This window comes from Salvelinus alpinus, unplaced genomic scaffold (genome assembly GCF_045679555.1).
Source record: "Salvelinus alpinus unplaced genomic scaffold, SLU_Salpinus.1 scaffold_293, whole genome shotgun sequence".
Classification (NCBI taxonomy): Eukaryota; Metazoa; Chordata; class Actinopteri; order Salmoniformes; family Salmonidae; genus Salvelinus; species Salvelinus alpinus.
This window is the reverse complement of record NW_027256233.1, coordinates 5,355-22,950: the sequence shown is the minus strand read 5'-3', so window position 1 is coordinate 22,950 and position 17,596 is coordinate 5,355. Positions and strand designations below refer to the sequence as shown.

The 17,596-nt window shown below is 50.5% G+C and overlaps 1 protein-coding gene across 1 annotated transcript; it reads right to left on the bottom strand.

The window, feature by feature from the left end:
* Nucleotides 1-285: 285 nt before the first annotated feature.
* Nucleotides 286-10,672, bottom strand: LOC139567351 (translocating chain-associated membrane protein 1-like 1; the record flags this gene model as incomplete). Its single annotated transcript, XM_071388746.1, is given in 7 exon segments — nt 286-429; nt 3,091-3,195; nt 5,331-5,401; nt 5,619-5,703; nt 7,637-7,695; nt 7,889-8,005; nt 10,234-10,672. Coding segments are annotated over 7 exon segments (632 nt in total), but the record flags the coding sequence as incomplete, so codon positions are not given.
* Nucleotides 10,673-17,596: the final 6,924 nt, after the last annotated feature.

Genomic DNA, 17,596 nt, shown 5'->3' with positions numbered 1-17,596 from the left:
ACGGTAGTTAGACACAGCGATCCTGAGGAGAGAAGAGACGGTAGTTAGACACACCAAATATCACATTTGAGGTAATAGTCAAACTGGCTCCAGACTGTTAGAGCACCGTTACAGTCGACGTGGCTCATTTCTTTACTAGACTCTGTTCCTAATCCCCTTTTCTCCACCATCTGAAAGGACTTCATGAAAACACAATGAGACAATTACCTCCCTACTACAACTAGTTAATTGTCTTTAGTTAAGTTTCACTCCGGCCAAGCCTCCCCATTACACGCTCTCTCTCACCGAACTAGTAGCACGTTGAAGTTTCCGTTGACCAGGTCCAGTCCCTGTTGATCCGCGTTGGACAGGCCGAAGCCCACAGTCAGGACAGACAGGGACAGGGTGAGCAGCCGTCCGAGGACAAACAGCACCGCCCAGATGGTGAACCTTGTAGAGAGACAGACACGTCTTACATGACCATAACATCCTGTCTACTTTCTCAACACAAGACCTGTAGTAGACTGTCCACTAGATAAACACTATCTAACACAAGACCTGTAGTAGACTGTCCACTAGATAAACACTATCTAACACAAGACCTGTAGTAGACTGTCTGTCTAATAGATAAACACTATCTAACACAAGACCTGTAGTAGACTGTCTGTTAATTGATAAACACTATCTAACACAAGACCTGTAGTAGACTGTCTGTTAATTGATAAACACTATCTAACACAAGACCTGTAGTAGACTGTCTGTTAATTGATAAACACTATCTAACACAAGACCTGTAGTAGACTGTCTGTTAATTGATAAACACTATCTAACACAAGACCTGTAGTGGACTGACTGTCTAATAGATAAACACTATCTAACACAAGACCTGTAGTAGACTGTCTGTCTAATAGATAAACACTATCTAACACAAGACCTGTAGTAGACTGTCTGTTAATTGATAAACACTATCTAACACAAGACCTGTAGTAGACTGTCTGTTAATTGATAAACACTATCTAACACAAGACCTGTAGTAGACTGTCTGTTAATTGATAAACACTATCTAACACAAGACCTGTAGTAGACTGTCTGTCTAATAGATAAACACTATCTAACACAAGACCTGTAGTAGACTGACCAATAGATAAACACTATCTAACACAAGACCTGTAGTGGACTGTCTGTCTAGTAGATAAACACCATCTAACACAAGACCTGTAGTAGACTGTCTGTCTAATAGATAAACACTATCTAACACAAGACCTGTAGTAGACTGTCTGTTAATTGATAAACACTATCTAACACAAGACCTGTAGTAGACTGACCAATAGATAAACACCATCTAACACAAGACCTGTAGTAGACTGACCAATAGATAAACACTATCTAACACAAGACCTGTAGTAGACTGACCAATAGATAAACACTATCTAACACAAGACCTGTAGTGGACTGACTGTCTAATAGATAAACACTATCTAACACAAGACCTGTAGTGGACTGACTGTCTAATAGATAAACACTATCTAACACAAGACCTGTAGTAGACTGACCAATAGATAAACACTATCTAACACAAGACCTGTAGTAGACTGTCTGTCTAATAGATAAACACTATCTAACACAAGACCTGTAGTGGACTGACTGTCTAATAGATAAACACTATCTAACACAAGACCTGTAGTAGACTGACCAATAGATAAACACTATCTAACACAAGACCTGTAGTAGACTGTCTGTCTAATAGATAAACACTATCTAACACAAGACCTGTAGTAGACTGTCTGTCTAATAGATAAACACTATCTAACACAAGACCTGTAGTGGACTGACTGTCTAATAGATAAACACTATCTAACACAAGACCTGTAGTAGACTGACCAATAGATAAACACTATCTAACACAAGACCTGTAGTAGACTGTCTGTCCAATAGATAAACACTATCTAACACAAGACCTGTAGTAGACTGACCAATAGACCAATGTAGTATGTCTGTCTAATAGATAAACACTATCTAACACAAGACCTGTAGTAGACTGTCTGTCTAATAGATAAACACTATCTAACACAAGACCTGTAGTAGACTGACTCCTAACATCCTTGTCTAAAATGCCAAGTTGTCTTTATAGGGACATTTTGTTGTAGGGCTTTGAAGTGTGCTGTGTGACCTCAACTTACCCAGTCTGTCTCTCTGTGTGTATGTGTGTGTGTGTGTGTGTGTGTGTGTGTGTGTGTGTGTGTGTGTGTGTGTTCACCCAGTCTGTCTCTATGTGTGTATGTGTGTGTGTGTGTGTGTGTGTTCACCCAATCTGTCTCTCTGTGTGTGTGTGTGTGTTCACCCAGTCTGTCTCTGTGTGTGTGTGTGTGTGTGTGTGTGTGTGTGTGTGTGTGTGTGTGTTCACCCAGTCTGTCTCTATGTGTGTATGTGTGTGTGTGTGTGTGTTCACCCAGTCTGTCTCTATGTGTGTGTGTGTGTGTGTGTGTGTGTGTGTGTGTGTGTGTGTGTGTGTTCACCCAGTCTATCTCTGTGTGTGTGTGTTCACCCAGTCTGTCTCTCTGTGTGTGTGTGTGTGTGTGTGTGTGTGTGTGTGTGTGTGTGTGTGTGTGTGTGTGTGTGTGTGTGTGTGTGTGTGTGTGTGTGTTCACCCAGTCTGTCTCTATGTGTGTATGTGTGTGTGTGTGTGTGTTCACCCAGTCTGTCTCTATGTGTGTGTGTGTGTGTGTGTGTGTGTGTGTGTGTGTGTGTGTGTGTGTGTGTGTGTGTGCACCCAGTCTGTCTCTATGTGTGTATGTGTGTGTGTGTGTGTGTGTTCACCCAGTCTGTCTGTATGTGTGTGTGTGTGTGTGTGTGTGTGTGTGTTCTGTCTCTCTATGTGTGTATGTGTGTGTGTGTGTTCACCCAGTCTGTCTGTGTGTGTGTGTGTGTGTGTGTGTGTGTGTGTGTGTGTTCACCCAGTCTATCTCTGTGTGTGTGTGTGTGTGTGTGTGTGTGTGTGTGTGTGTGTGTGTGTGTGTGTGTTCACCCAGTCTGTCTCTATGTGTGTATGTGTGTGTGTGTGTGTGTTCACCCAGTCTGTCTCTATGTGTGTGTGTGTGTGTGTGTGTTCACCCAGTCTGTCTCCTCTCGTTGCTGAAGTAGACCAGACGGGACACGTGGAAGAGAAGCTCTACGAAGCAGTGCAACACCAGCAGGACCAGAGCCAGACGATTCAGACTGGAAGACACAAAATGGACGCCGTCAGATCCCTCTGTTACCACAGTAATGACAACTAATTAGACGGTCGTGCCTCAGAGAGGTAAGGAAATACTTGGCCTTTCTTTGGCTAGAAAAGTGCTATTTTAACCACTAACCCGAGCCTTGCTATGATGTGTCAATTTCCAACCATCAAATTGTCATATCAAAAAAGAGGAGCTCGTGGACAGAGTAGAAATGTAGTCGGCCCGCTGTAGTCATCCCTCTGTTCCAACCTCCCCGCTGTAGTCAGCCCTCTGTTCCAACCTCCCCTCTGTTCCAACCTCCCTGCTGTAGTCGGCCCTCTGTTCCAACCTCCCTGCTGTAGTCGGCCCTCTGTTCCAACCTCCCTGCTGTAGTCGGCCCTCTGTTCCAACCTCCCTGCTGTAGTCGGCCCTCTGTTCCAACCTCCCTACTGTAGTCGGCCCTCTGTTCCAACCTCCCTACTGTAGTCATCCCTCTGTTCCAACCGCCCTGCTGTAGTCATCCCTCTGTTCCAACCTCCCTGCTGTAGTCAGCCCTCTGTTCCAACCTCCCTGCTGTAGTCAGCCCTCTGTTCCAACCTCCCTGCTGTAGTCAGCCCTCTGTTCCAACCTCCCTGCTGTAGTCAGCCCTCTGTTCCAACCTCCCTGCTGTAGTCAGCCCTCTGTTCCAACCTCCCCGCTGTAGTCATCCCTCTGTTCCAACCTCCCCGCTGTAGTCATCCCTCTGTTCCAACCTCCCCGCTGTAGTCATCCCTCTGTTCCAACCTCCCCGCTGTAGTCATCCCTCTGTTCCAACCTCCCTGCTGTAGTCAGCCCTCTGTTCCAACCTCCCTGCTGTAGTCAGCCCTCTGTTCCAACCTCCCTACTGTAGTCAGCCCTCTGTTCCAACCTCCCTACTGTAGTCAGCCCTCTGTTCCAACCTCCCTACTGTAGTCATCCCTCTGTTCCAACCTCCCTGCTGTAGTCATCCCTCTGTTCCAACCTCCCCAGCGTAGTCATCCCTCTGTTCCAACCTCCCCGCTGTAGTCATCCCTCTGTTCCAACCTCCCCGCTGTAGTCGGCCCTCTGTTCCAACCTCCCCGGTGTAGTCGGCCCTCTGTTCCAACCTCCCCGGTGTAGTCGGCCCTCTGTTCCAACCTCCCCGGTGTAGTCGGCCCTCTGTTCCAACCTCCCTGCTGTAGCCATCCCTCTGTTCCAACCTCCCTGCTGTAGTCAGCCCTCTGTTCCAACCTCCCTACTGTAGTCAGCCCTCTGTTCCAACCTCCCTGCTGTAGTCATCCCTCTGTTCCAACCTCCCTGCTGTAGTCATCCCTCTGTTCCAACCTCCCCGCTGTAGTCATCCCTCTGTTCCAACCTCCCCGCTGTAGTCAGCCCTCTGTTCCAACCTCCCCGCTGTAGTCGGCCCTCTGTTCCAACCTCCCCGCTGTAGTCGGCCCTCTGTTCCAACCTCCCCGCTGTAGTCATCCCTCTGTTCCAACCTCCCCGCTGTAGTCGGCCCTCTGTTCCAACCTCCCCGCTGTAGTCAGCCCTCTGTTCCAACCTCCCTGCTGTAGTCATCCCTCTGTTCCAACCTCCCTGCTGTAGTCAGCCCTCTGTTCCAACCTCCCCAGTGTAGTCGGCCCTCTGTTCCAACCTCCCTGCTGTAGTCATCCCTCTGTTCCAACCTCCCTGCTGTAGTCATCCCTCTGTTCCAACCTCCCTGCTGTAGTCATCCCTCTGTTCCAACCTCCCTGCTGTAGTCATCCCTCTGTTCCAACCTCCCTGCTGTAGTCATCCCTCTGTTCCAACCTCCCTGCTGTAGTCATCCCTCTGTTCCAACCTCCCTGCTGTAGTCATCCCTCTGTTCCAACCTCCCTGCTGTAGTCATCCCTCTGTTCCAACCTCCCTGCTGTAGTCATCCCTCTGTTCCAACCTCCCTGCTGTAGTCATCCCTCTGTTCCAACCTCCCTGCTGTAGTCACCCCTCTGTTCCAACCTCCCCGCTGTAGTCATCCCTCTGTTCCAACCTCAAGCCTGTGTGTGTAAGCGTCTTTCAGAGGGGTAGAGAAAGTGGAGGTCGATTTTCCACTGGACTTTTGTGTACAATTGGACAAAACAGTAATATTCTAGTGTTGTTGATGTGAACCAGTCTTACTTGAGGATGTAGGCTCCTGCGATGTGGACTAAGTACAGAGCGATATACACCAACTGACGGGGAATATCCTCCTATAAACAAACAGCAAAGAGACAGGATTTCAGGAAAAAAACCTGCTTAGGACACGGCTGACATTTCACTCTGTAACGACGACAAGTAAAATGGTGGTCAAAATGTCTCAGCTTCTTTCGAAACACAAATATTACATCAGCAAGGAACTCACTTGTGAGTTTAGTCAATTCAATCCAAATAGTACACGTAGTACACAAACAGACTTTAAATACTCACTTTCTTGGTCTTCTGGAAGTAGAGCTCGGGGAGAGCGTGAAGCCAGTAGCCCATCTGACTGATGAAATAGAACTTCATCTGGAACCTACAAGCAGGACGAACAAAACACCACGTCCATTCTAGCATCATTACCTTATATTTTTTGTTCATTTAGCAGACACTTCTCGAGAGCGACTTAAAACTTTAAAAAGTGAATTCAACTGAGGTAGGTAAGACAATGTTATAGTAGCATTTTGCACATACAAAAAACAAAGCAGCTATAATTTGCTATCAAATAGTACTAGACGGTTTACACACAGAGGTACCTAGGAGAAGTCATGCTGAGTGATATGATTTCACTCATTCCATATAGGAGTGTTTGAAGAAAATGCCCCCAACTCCTATTTAAAAAAAAACAACAAAAAAAACGTATCCAACTCCTATTAAATTAAAAAATGCCCCCAACTCCTATTAAAAAAAAGAATGCATCCAACTCCTATTAAAAAACGTTAAGTCCCTTATTTAGGGAACTTTGAGAGCTTCTGGACCGGTTCCGACTGATATATTTGTGTACAGAGCGCTCTGTAAACGGTACAACATTAATGGCTGTACACTCCGTTCTGTTTGTCCCTCTTTGCATGCCGCTCTCATCTGAGATGCAGAATGGGAAATCTGACATATTTGCATCGAGAGCGACAAGTCACATTTCCTGCCCTATCCAGACAAGGGATACATTTCCTGGCCTATCCAGACAAAGGATACATTTCCTGGCCTATCCAGACAAAGGATACATTTCCTGGCCTATCCAGACAAAGGATACATTTCCTGGCCTATCCAGACAAAGGATACATTTCCTGGCCTATCCAGACAAAGGATACATTTCCTGGCCTATCCAGACAAAGGATACATTTCCTCTGGCTGTGATCCTCGCAACTCCTCGTACGATACGGCATATGAAATGAGAGAGCCTCCGGATAGCCCACTCCTCTTACGATACGGCATATGAAATGAGAGAGCCTACGGATAGCCAACTCCTCGTACGATACGGCATATGAAATGAGAGAGCCTACGGATAGCCAACTCCTCGTACGATACGGCATATGAAAGGAGAGAGCCTACGGATAGCATCTCAAACAGTAGAATCTCACCGGGACGTTCTCAGATGGGTTTAGAACTCTCAACATGAAAGAATACTAAATCATTTTGTAGAATTGAAAAAAAAGACCAGTTCTCTCTCTCTCGGTCACAGAAGGACAAATACCACACTGTGTTTAAAGCTGAAGTTGTAACGAGTAAGCATGCATTTGAAGTGACATCTTTGCATTAGTCAGAGGACGCTGGGCTGAACATTGTCTGTCAGTTACATGAAATGGTCCCAAGCTTGTCATTAAGTACGATCATATGTATATGTACAGTTAGAAGGTGAAATATTATAGTATGACATTTATAAAATGTGATTGTAACTACATCACCCCAACTGATTTGTCATATTTTCATCATATTTGTACGGTGTATTTGAGTTCGTGTCCTGACTTCACCTCAGCCAAGTATAACTACGTTGACCAGAAAGGTGAGTTTGTAAACTTTCTGTCAGTATAAGCATTACTAGGTATTATTTATGGCTCTCATGATAAATAATGACTTTTTTTGGTATGTCTATATAGGCAGAAATCTACATTGACATTATACTTAACTATGGAAATCCTGTGACTAACACAATAACTATCAGAAGCTAGAATAAGCAGAAAGGTTTCCACGGAGATACTTATTAAGAGAACTAATGATCTCTGGGTAGAAACGCGTCCATCTGTGTGTTTAAACAAACCCACCCACTTCTATGCAAAAATCCCACCAGTTGACATTAGTTGACATAGGGAACGGAGGAGGACTGTGAACGATGAGCGTTGGCCCTTACAAGGAAACAACAACTAAGAGGATATGTAAAACAGTCAGAAACATTTAGTTGTACATGTTTAATCTAGCTGGGACAGTACCCAGTCTGATGGGCCTTTCGTACAATGTATGGGTTCAGGACTTACGGCATCAGGGTATGAGGGTATCCATCCCACAGACTCACTGGGTTGGACAGGAAGTTCTCCTGGAAGAGAAACAAAAAAGTCACACACACACACACACCAATCAGATGGTCTTAAACAAACAGGAACACCCACTAGTCCAGTAAACAAAACAGCCCAGAATGTAGACCATTTAAAAACCCACCTACATCTTACACACACACAAAGTTAGACACACCCGATAATCCAGTAAACAGAGAGCTGAAAAGCACATACAGACATGAGGATGCTGGTCCCCCATCCGAAGGAGAACAGGTAGAAGACAGAGAGCTGGCCCGACTCGTTGAACTTGCTGTGCTTGGTCTTAGAGAAGTGCATCTTCCTGTTGATCTTCTGCATAACAAACAGACAGAGAGGTTAGAGGTGGTAGTGGTGTATAGATAGAGAGAGGTTAGAGGTGGTGGTGTATAGATAGAGAGAGGTTAGAGGTGGTGGTGTATAGATAGAGAGAGGTTAGAGGTGGTGGTGTATAGATAGAGAGAGGTTAGAGGTGGTGGTGGTGTATAGATAGAGAGAGGTTAGAGGTGGTGGTGGTGTATAGATAGAGAGAGGTTAGAGGTGGTGGTGGTGTATAGATAGAGAGAGGTTAGAGGTGGTGGTGTATAGATAGAGAGAGGTTAGAGGTGGTGGTGTATAGATAGAGAGAGGTTAGAGGTGGTGGTGTATAGATAGAGAGAGGTTAGAGGTGGTGGTGTATAGATAGAGAGAGGTTAGAGGTGGTGGTGTATAGATAGAGAGAGGTTAGAGGTGGTGGTGTATAGATAGAGAGAGGTTAGAGGTGGTGGTGTATAGATAGAGAGAGGTTAGAGGTGGTGGTGTATAGATAGAGAGAGGTTAGAGGTGGTGGTGTATAGATAGAGAGAGGTTAGAGGTGGTGGTGTATAGATAGAGAGGTTAGAGGTGGTGGTGTATAGATAGAGAGGTTAGAGGTGGTGGTGTATAGATAGAGAGGTTAGAGGTGGTGGTGTATAGATAGAGAGAGGTTAGAGGTGGTGGTGTATAGATAGAGAGAGGTTAGAGGTGGTGGTGTATAGATAGAGAGAGGTTAGAGGTGGTGGTGTATAGATAGAGAGGTTAGAGGTGGTGGTGTATAGATAGAGAGGTTAGAGGTGGTGGTGTATAGATAGAGAGAGGTTAGAGGTGGTGGTGTATAGATATAGAGAGGTTAGAGGTGGTGGTGTATAGATAGAGAGAGGTTAGAGGTGGTGGTGTATAGATAGAGAGAGGTTAGAGATGGTGGTGTATAGATAGAGAGAGGTTAGAGGTGGTGGTGTATAGATAGAGAGAGGTTAGAGGTGGTGGTGTATAGATAGAGAGAGGTTAGAGGTGGTGGTGTATAGATAGAGAGAGGTTAGAGGTGGTGGTGTATAGATAGAGAGAGCTTAGAGGTGGTGGTGTATAGATAGAGAGAGGTTAGAGGTGGTGGTGTATAGATAGAGAGGTTAGAGGTGGTGGTGTATAGATAGAGAGAAGTTAGAGGTAATGAATTATTATCCAATTTTGTCAGAAGAGAAATAAAACTGCCAGTACATCAAACTGTCAAGTGGCTGACGTTTGTAAAAGAACTGATTACTGAAATTACTAATTATACATACACTACCATTCAAAAGTTTGGGGTCACTTAGAAATGTCCTCGTTTTTAAAAGAAGAGCACATTTTTGGCCATTAAAATAACATCAAATTGATCAGAAATACAGTGTAGACATTGTTAATGTTGTAAATGACTAGTGTAGCTGGAAACGCCTGATTTTCATGGAATGTCTACATAGGCGTACGGAGGTCCATTATCAGCAACCATCACTCCTGTGTTCCAACGGTATGTTGTGTTAGCTAATCCAAGTTCATCATTTTAAAAGGCTAATTGATCATTATAAAACCCTTTTGCAATTATGTTAGCACAGCTGAAAACTGTTGTTCTGATTAAAAGAAGCAATAAAACTGGTCTTCTTTAGACTTGTTGAGTATCTGGAGCATCAGCATTTGTGGGTTCGATTACAGGCTAAAAATGTCCAGAAACAAATAACTTTCTTCAGAAACTCGTCAGTCTATTCTTGTTCTGAGAAATGAAGGCTATTCCATGCAAGAAACTGCCAAGAAACTGAAGATCTCGTACAACGCTGTGTACTACTCCCTTCACAGAACAGCGCAACCTGGCTCTAACCAGAATAGAAAGAGGAGTGGGAGGCCCCGGTGCACAACTGAGCAAGAGGACAAGTACATTAGAGTGTCTAGTTTGAGAAACAGACGCCTCACAAGTCCTCAACTGGCAGCTTCATTAAATAGTACCCACAAAACACCAGTCTCAACGTCAACAGTGAAGAGGCGACCCCGGGATGCTGGCCTTCTTGGCAGAGTTGCAAAGAAAAAGCCATATCTCAGACTGACCAATAAAAATAATAGATTAAGATGGGCAAAAGAACACAGACACTTGACAGAGGAACTCTGCCTAGAAGGCCAGCATCCCAGAGTCCCCTCTTCACTGTGTGTGTGTGTGTGTGTGTGTATGTGTGTGTGTGTGTGTGTGTGTGTGTGTGTGGCTGAGTGTGTGTGTGTATACTTACGTCCAGTACATACTCCTGGATGATAGCGTGGATGATGATGGCCACCAGCATGTAGAAGAAGATCGTAGCCAGATCCTTCAGGCCGTGGTGGAAGTGGTTCACCACGCTCTCCTCTGATAGGCCTTCTGATAGGGAGACACACAAAGCATTTCACAAGCCTTAATAAACCCTTTATAACCCTCCATAAAGGCCTTTATAGATGCCTTATAGAATGTATTTATTAAGTTGTTCCCTACTGTCTCTGCTGGACCATCTGATGGGAGATGCATACAACATTACAAAATATATTTTAAAAATATATAATTGTGTAAGTATTTTGTATGTGAATTGGACAGATGGGAGACAGGGGGAAAGATAAATAGATAGAGAGTACATGTCAAACGGTATTGGACCAGATTGAACCGACACTGTAGGAGCCGGCCCTATAACCACACCAAGGTCCCACTGTAGGAGCCGGCCCTATAACCACCAGACCACACCAAGGTCCCACTGTAGGAGCCGGCCCTATAACCACCAGACCACACCAAGGTCCCACTGTAGGAGCCGGCCCTATAACCCCCAGACCACACCAAGGTCCCACTGTAGGAGCCGGCCCTATAACCCCCAGACCACACCAAGGTCCCACTGTAGGAGCCGGCCCTATAACCCCCAGACCACACCAAGGTCCCACTGTAGGAGCCGGCCCTATAACCACCAGACCACACCAAGGTCCCACTGTAGGAGCGGGACTATAACCCCCAGACCACACCAAGGTCCCGCTGTAGGAGCCGGCACTATAACCCCCAGACCACACCAAGGTCCCACTGTAGGAGCCGGCCCTATAACCACCAGACCACACCAAGGTCCCACTGTAGGAGCCGGCACTATAACCACCAGACCACACCAAGGTCCCACTGTAGGAGCCGGCCCTTTAACCACCAGACCACACCAAGGTCCCACTGTAGGAGCCGGCCCTATAACCACACCAAGGTCCCACTGTAGGAGCCGGCACTATAACCACACCAAGGTCCCACTGTAGGAGCTGGCACTATAACCCCCAGACCACACCAAGGTCCCTCTGTAGGAGCCGGCACTATAACCACACCAAGGTCCCACTGTAGGAGCTGGCCCTATAACCCCCAGACCACACCAAGGTCCCACTGTAGGAGCTGGCCCTATAACCCCCAGACCACACCAAGGTCCCACTGTAGGAGCTGGCCCTATAACCCCCAGACCACACCAAGGTCCCACTGTAGGAGCCGGCCCTATAACCACCAGACCACACCAAGGTCCCACTGTAGGAGCCGGCACTATAACCACCAGACCACACCAAGGTCCCACTGTAGGAGCCGGCCCTTTAACCACCAGACCACACCAAGGTCCCTTGTAGGAGCCGGCCCTATTACCACACCAAGGTCCCACTGTAGGAGCCGGCACTATAACCACACCAAGGTCCCACTGTAGGAGCTGGCACTATAACCCCCAGACCACACCAAGGTCCCACTGTAGGAGCCGGCACTATAACCACCAGACCACACCAAGGTCCCACTGTAGGAGCTGGCCCTATAACCCCCAGACCACACCAAGGTCCCACTGTAGGAGCTGGCCCTATAACCCCCAGACCACACCAAGGTCCCACTGTAGGAGCTGGCCCTATAACCCCCAGACCACACCAAGGTCCCACTGTAGGAGCCGGCCCTATAACCCCCAGAACACACCAAGGTCCCACTGTAGGAGCTGGCCCTATAACCACCAGACCACACCAAGGTCCCACTGTAGGAGCTGGCCCTTTAACCACCAGACCACACCAAGGTCCCACTGTAGGAGCTGGCCCTATAACCAACAGACCAAGGTCCCACTGTAGGAGCCGGCCCTATAACCCCCGGACCAAGGTCCCACTGTAGGAGCCGGCCCTATAACCACCAGACCACACCAAGGTCCCACTGTAGGAGCCGGCCCTATAACCCCCAGACCACACCAAGGTCCCACTGTAGGAGCCGGCCCTATAACCACCAGACCACACCAAGGTCCCACTGTAGGAGCTGGCCCTTTAACCACCAGACCACACCAAGGTCCCACTGTAGGAGCTGGCCCTATAACCACCAGACCAAGGTCCCACTGTAGGAACTGGCCCTATAACCACCAGACCAGACCAAGGTCCCACTGTAGGAGCCGGCCCTATAACCACCAGACCACACCAAGGTCCCACTGTAGGAGCTGGCCCTATAACCACCAGACCACACCAAGGTCCCACTGTAGGAGCCGGCCCTATAACCACCAGACCACACCAAGGTCCCACTGTAGGAGCCGGCCCTATAACCCCCAGACCACACCAAGGTCCCACTGTAGGAGCCGGCCCTATAACCACCAGACCAGACCAAAGTCCCACTGTAGGAGCTGGCCCTATAACCCCCAGACCAAGGTCCCACTGTAGGAGCTGGCCCTATAACCACCAGACTACACCAAGGTCCCACTGTAGGAGCCGGCCCTTTAACCACCAGACCACACCAAGGTCCCACTGTAGGAGCTGGCCCTATAACCACCAGACCAAGGTCCCACTGTAGGAGCCGGCCCTATAACCACACCAAGGTCCCACTGTAGGAGCCGGCCCTATAACCACCAGACCACACCAAGGTCCCACTGTAGGAGCCGGCACTATAACCACCAGACCAGACCAAGGTCCCACTGTAGGAGCCGGCACTATAACCACCAGACCACACCAAGGTCCCACTGTAGGAGCCGGCCCTATAACCACCAGACCACACCAAGGTCCCTCTGTAGGAACTGGCCCTATAACCACCAGACCAGACCAAGGTCCCACTGTAGGAGCCGGCACTATAACCACCAGACCACACCAAGGTCCCACTGTAGGAGCCGGCCCTATAACCACCAGACCAAGGTCCCACTGTAGGAGCCGGCCCTATAACCACACCAAGGTCCCACTGTAGGAGCCGGCCCTATAACCACCAGACCACACCAAGGTCCCACTGTAGGAGCCGGCCCTATAACCCCCAGACCACACCAAGGTCCCACTGTAGGAGCCGGCCCTATAACCCCCAGACCACACCAAGGTCCCACTGTAGGAGCCGGCCCTATAACCACCAGACCACACCAAGGTCTCACTGTAGGACCGGGATTATAACCCCCAGACCACACCAAGGTCCCACTGTAGGAGCCGGCACTATAACCCCCAGACCACACCAAGGTCCCACTGTAGGAGCCGGCCCTATAACCACCAGACCACACCAAGGTCCCACTGTAGGAGCCGGCACTATAACCACCAGACCACACCAAGGTCCCTCTGTAGGAGCCGGCCCTTTAACCACCAGACCACACCAAGGTCCCACTGTAGGAGCCGGCCCTATAACCACACCAAGGTCCCACTGTAGGAGCCGGCACTATAACCACACCAAGGTCCCACTGTAGGAGCTGGCACTATAACCCCCAGACCACACCAAGGTCCCACTGTAGGAGCCGGCACTATAACCACCAGACCACACCAAGGTCCCACTGTAGGAGCTGGCCCTATAACCCCCAGACCACACCAAGGTCCCACTGTAGGAGCTGGCCCTATAACCCCCAGACCACACCAAGGTCCCACTGTAGGAGCTGGCCCTATAACCCCCAGACCACACCAAGGTCCCACTGTAGGAGCCGGCCCTATAACCCCCAGACCACACCAAGGTCCCACTGTAGGAGCTGGCCCTATAACCACCAGACCACACCAAGGTCCCACTGTAGGAGCTGGCCCTTTAACCACCAGACCACACCAAGGTCCCACTGTAGGAGCTGGCCCTATAACCACCAGACCAAGGTCCCACTGTAGGAGCCGGCCCTATAACCCCCAGACCAAGGTCCCACTGTAGGAGCCGACCCTATAACCACCAGACCACACCAAGGTCCCACTGTAGGAGCCGGCCCTATAACCCCCAGACCACACCAAGGTCCCACTGTAGGAGCCGGCCCTATAACCACCAGACCACACCAAGGTCCCACTGTAGGAGCTGGCCCTTTAACCACCAGACCACACCAAGGTCCCACTGTAGGAGCTGGCCCTATAACCACCAGACCAAGGTCCCACTGTAGGAACTGGCCCTATAACCACCAGACCAAGGTCCCACTGTAGGAGCCGGCCCTATAACCCCCAGACCAAGGTCCCACTGTAGGAGCCGGCCCTATAACCACCAGACCACACCAAGGTCCCACTGTAGGAGCCGGCCCTATAACCCCCAGACCACACCAAGGTCCCACTGTAGGAGCAGGCCCTATAACCACCAGACCACACCAAGGTCCCACTGTAGGAGCTGGCCCTTTAACCACCAGACCACACCAAGGTCCCACTGTAGGAGCTGGCCCTATAACCACCAGACCAAGGTCCCACTGTAGGAACTGGCCCTATAACCACCAGACCAGACCAAGGTCCCACTGTAGGAGCCGGCACTATAACCACCAGACCACACCAAGGTCCCACTGTAGGAGCCGGCCCTATAACCACCAGACCAAGGTCCCACTGTAGGAGCCGGCCCTATAACCACACCAAGGTCCCACTGTAGGAGCCGGCCCTATAACCACCAGACCACACCAAGGTCCCACTGTAGGAGCCGGCCCTATAACCCCCAGACCACACCAAGGTCCCACTGTAGGAGCCGGCCCTATAACCCCCAGACCACACCAAGGTCCCACTGTAGGAGCCGGCCCTATAACCCCCAGACCACACCAAGGTCCCACTGTAGGAGCCGGCCCTATAACCACCAGACCACACCAAGGTCTCACTGTAGGACCGGGACTATAACCCCCAGACCACACCAAGGTCCCACTGTAGGAGCCGGCACTATAACCCCCAGACCACACCAAGGTCCCACTGTAGGAGCCGGCCCTATAACCACCAGACCACACCAAGGTCCCACTGTAGGAGCCGGCACTATAACCACCAGACCACACCAAGGTCCCTCTGTAGGAGCCGGCCCTTTAACCACCAGACCACACCAAGGTCCCACTGTAGGAGCCGGCCCTATAACCACACCAAGGTCCCACTGTAGGAGCCGGCACTATAACCACACCAAGGTCCCACTGTAGGAGCTGGCACTATAACCCCCAGACCACACCAAGGTCCCACTGTAGGAGCCGGCACTATAACCACCAGACCACACCAAGGTCCCACTGTAGGAGCTGGCCCTATAACCCCCAGACCACACCAAGGTCCCACTGTAGGAGCTGGCCCTATAACCCCCAGACCACACCAAGGTCCCACTGTAGGAGCTGGCCCTATAACCCCCAGACCACACCAAGGTCCCACTGTAGGAGCCGGCCCTATAACCCCCAGACCACACCAAGGTCCCACTGTAGGAGCTGGCCCTATAACCACCAGACCACACCAAGGTCCCACTGTAGGAGCTGGCCCTTTAACCACCAGACCACACCAAGGTCCCACTGTAGGAGCTGGCCCTATAACCACCAGACCAAGGTCCCACTGTAGGAGCCGGCCCTATAACCCCCAGACCAAGGTCCCACTGTAGGAGCCGGCCCTATAACCACCAGACCACACCAAGGTCCCACTGTAGGAGCCGGCCCTATAACCCCCAGACCACACCAAGGTCCCACTGTAGGAGCCGGCCCTATAACCACCAGACCACACCAAGGTCCCACTGTAGGAGCTGGCCCTTTAACCACCAGACCACACCAAGGTCCCACTGTAGGAGCTGGCCCTATAACCACCAGACCAAGGTCCCACTGTAGGAACTGGCCCTATAACCACCAGACCAAGGTCCCACTGTAGGAGCCGGCCCTATAACCCCCAGACCAAGGTCCCACTGTAGGAGCCGGCCCTATAACCACCAGACCACACCAAGGTCCCACTGTAGGAGCCGGCCCTATAACCCCCAGACCACACCAAGGTCCCACTGTAGGAGCAGGCCCTATAACCACCAGACCACACCAAGGTCCCACTGTAGGAGCTGGCCCTTTAACCACCAGACCACACCAAGGTCCCACTGTAGGAGCTGGCCCTATAACCACCAGACCAAGGTCCCACTGTAGGAACTGGCCCTATAACCACCAGACCAGACCAAGGTCCCACTGTAGGAGCCGGCACTATAACCACCAGACCACACCAAGGTCCCACTGTAGGAGCCGGCCCTATAACCACCAGACCAAGGTCCCACTGTAGGAGCCGGCCCTATAACCACCAGACTACACCAAGGTCCCACTGTAGGAGCTGGCCCTATAACCACCAGACCACACCAAGGTCCCACTGTAGGAGCCGGCCCTATAACCACCAGACCACACCAAGGTCCCACTGTAGGAGCCGGCCCTATAACCCCCAGACCACACCAAGGTCCCACTGTAGGAGCCGGCCCTATAACCACCAGACCAGACCAAGGTCCCACTGTAGGAGCTGGCCCTATAACCCCCAGACCAAGGTCCCACTGTAGGAGCTGGCCCTATAACCACCAGACTACACCAAGGTCCCACTGTAGGAGCCGGCCCTTTAACCACCAGACCACACCAAGGTCCCACTGTAGGAGCTGGCCCTATAACCACCAGACCACACCAAGGTCCCACTGTAGGAACTGGCCCTATAACCACCAGACCAGACCAAGGTCCCACTGTAGGAGCCGGCACTATAACCACACCAAGGTCCCACTGTAGGAGCCGGCCCTATAACCACCAGACCAAGGTCCCACTGTAGGAGTCGGCCCTATAACCACCAGACTACACCAAGGTCCCACTGTAGGAGCTGGCCCTATAACCACCAGACCACACCAAGGTCCCACTGTAGGAGCCGGCCCTATAACCACCAGACCACACCAAGGTCCCACTGTAGGAGCCGGCCCTATAATCCCCAGACCACACCAAGGTCCCACTGTAGGAGCCGGCCCTATAACCACCAGACCAGACCAAGGTCCCACTGTAGGAGCTGGCCCTATAACCACACCAAGGTCCCACTGTAGGAGCCGGCACTATAACCCCCAGACCACACCAAGGTCCCACTGTAGGAGCTGGCCCTATAACCACCAGACCAGACCAAGGTCCCACTGTAGGAGCTGGCCCTATAACCACACCAAGGTCCCACTGTAGGAGCCTGCACTATAACCCCCAGACCACACCAAGGTCCCACTGTAGGAGCTGGCCCTATAACCCCCAGACCAAGGTCCCACTGTAGGAGCTGGCCCTATAACCACCAGACTACACCAAGGTCCCACTGTAGGAGCCGGCCCTTTAACCACCAGACCACACCAAGGTCCCACTGTAGGAGCTGGCCCTATAACCACCAGACCAAGGTCCCACTGTAGGAGCCGGCCCTATAACCACACCAAGGTCCCACTGTAGGAGCCGGCCCTATAACCACCAGACCACACCAAGGTCCCACTGTAGGAGCCGGCCC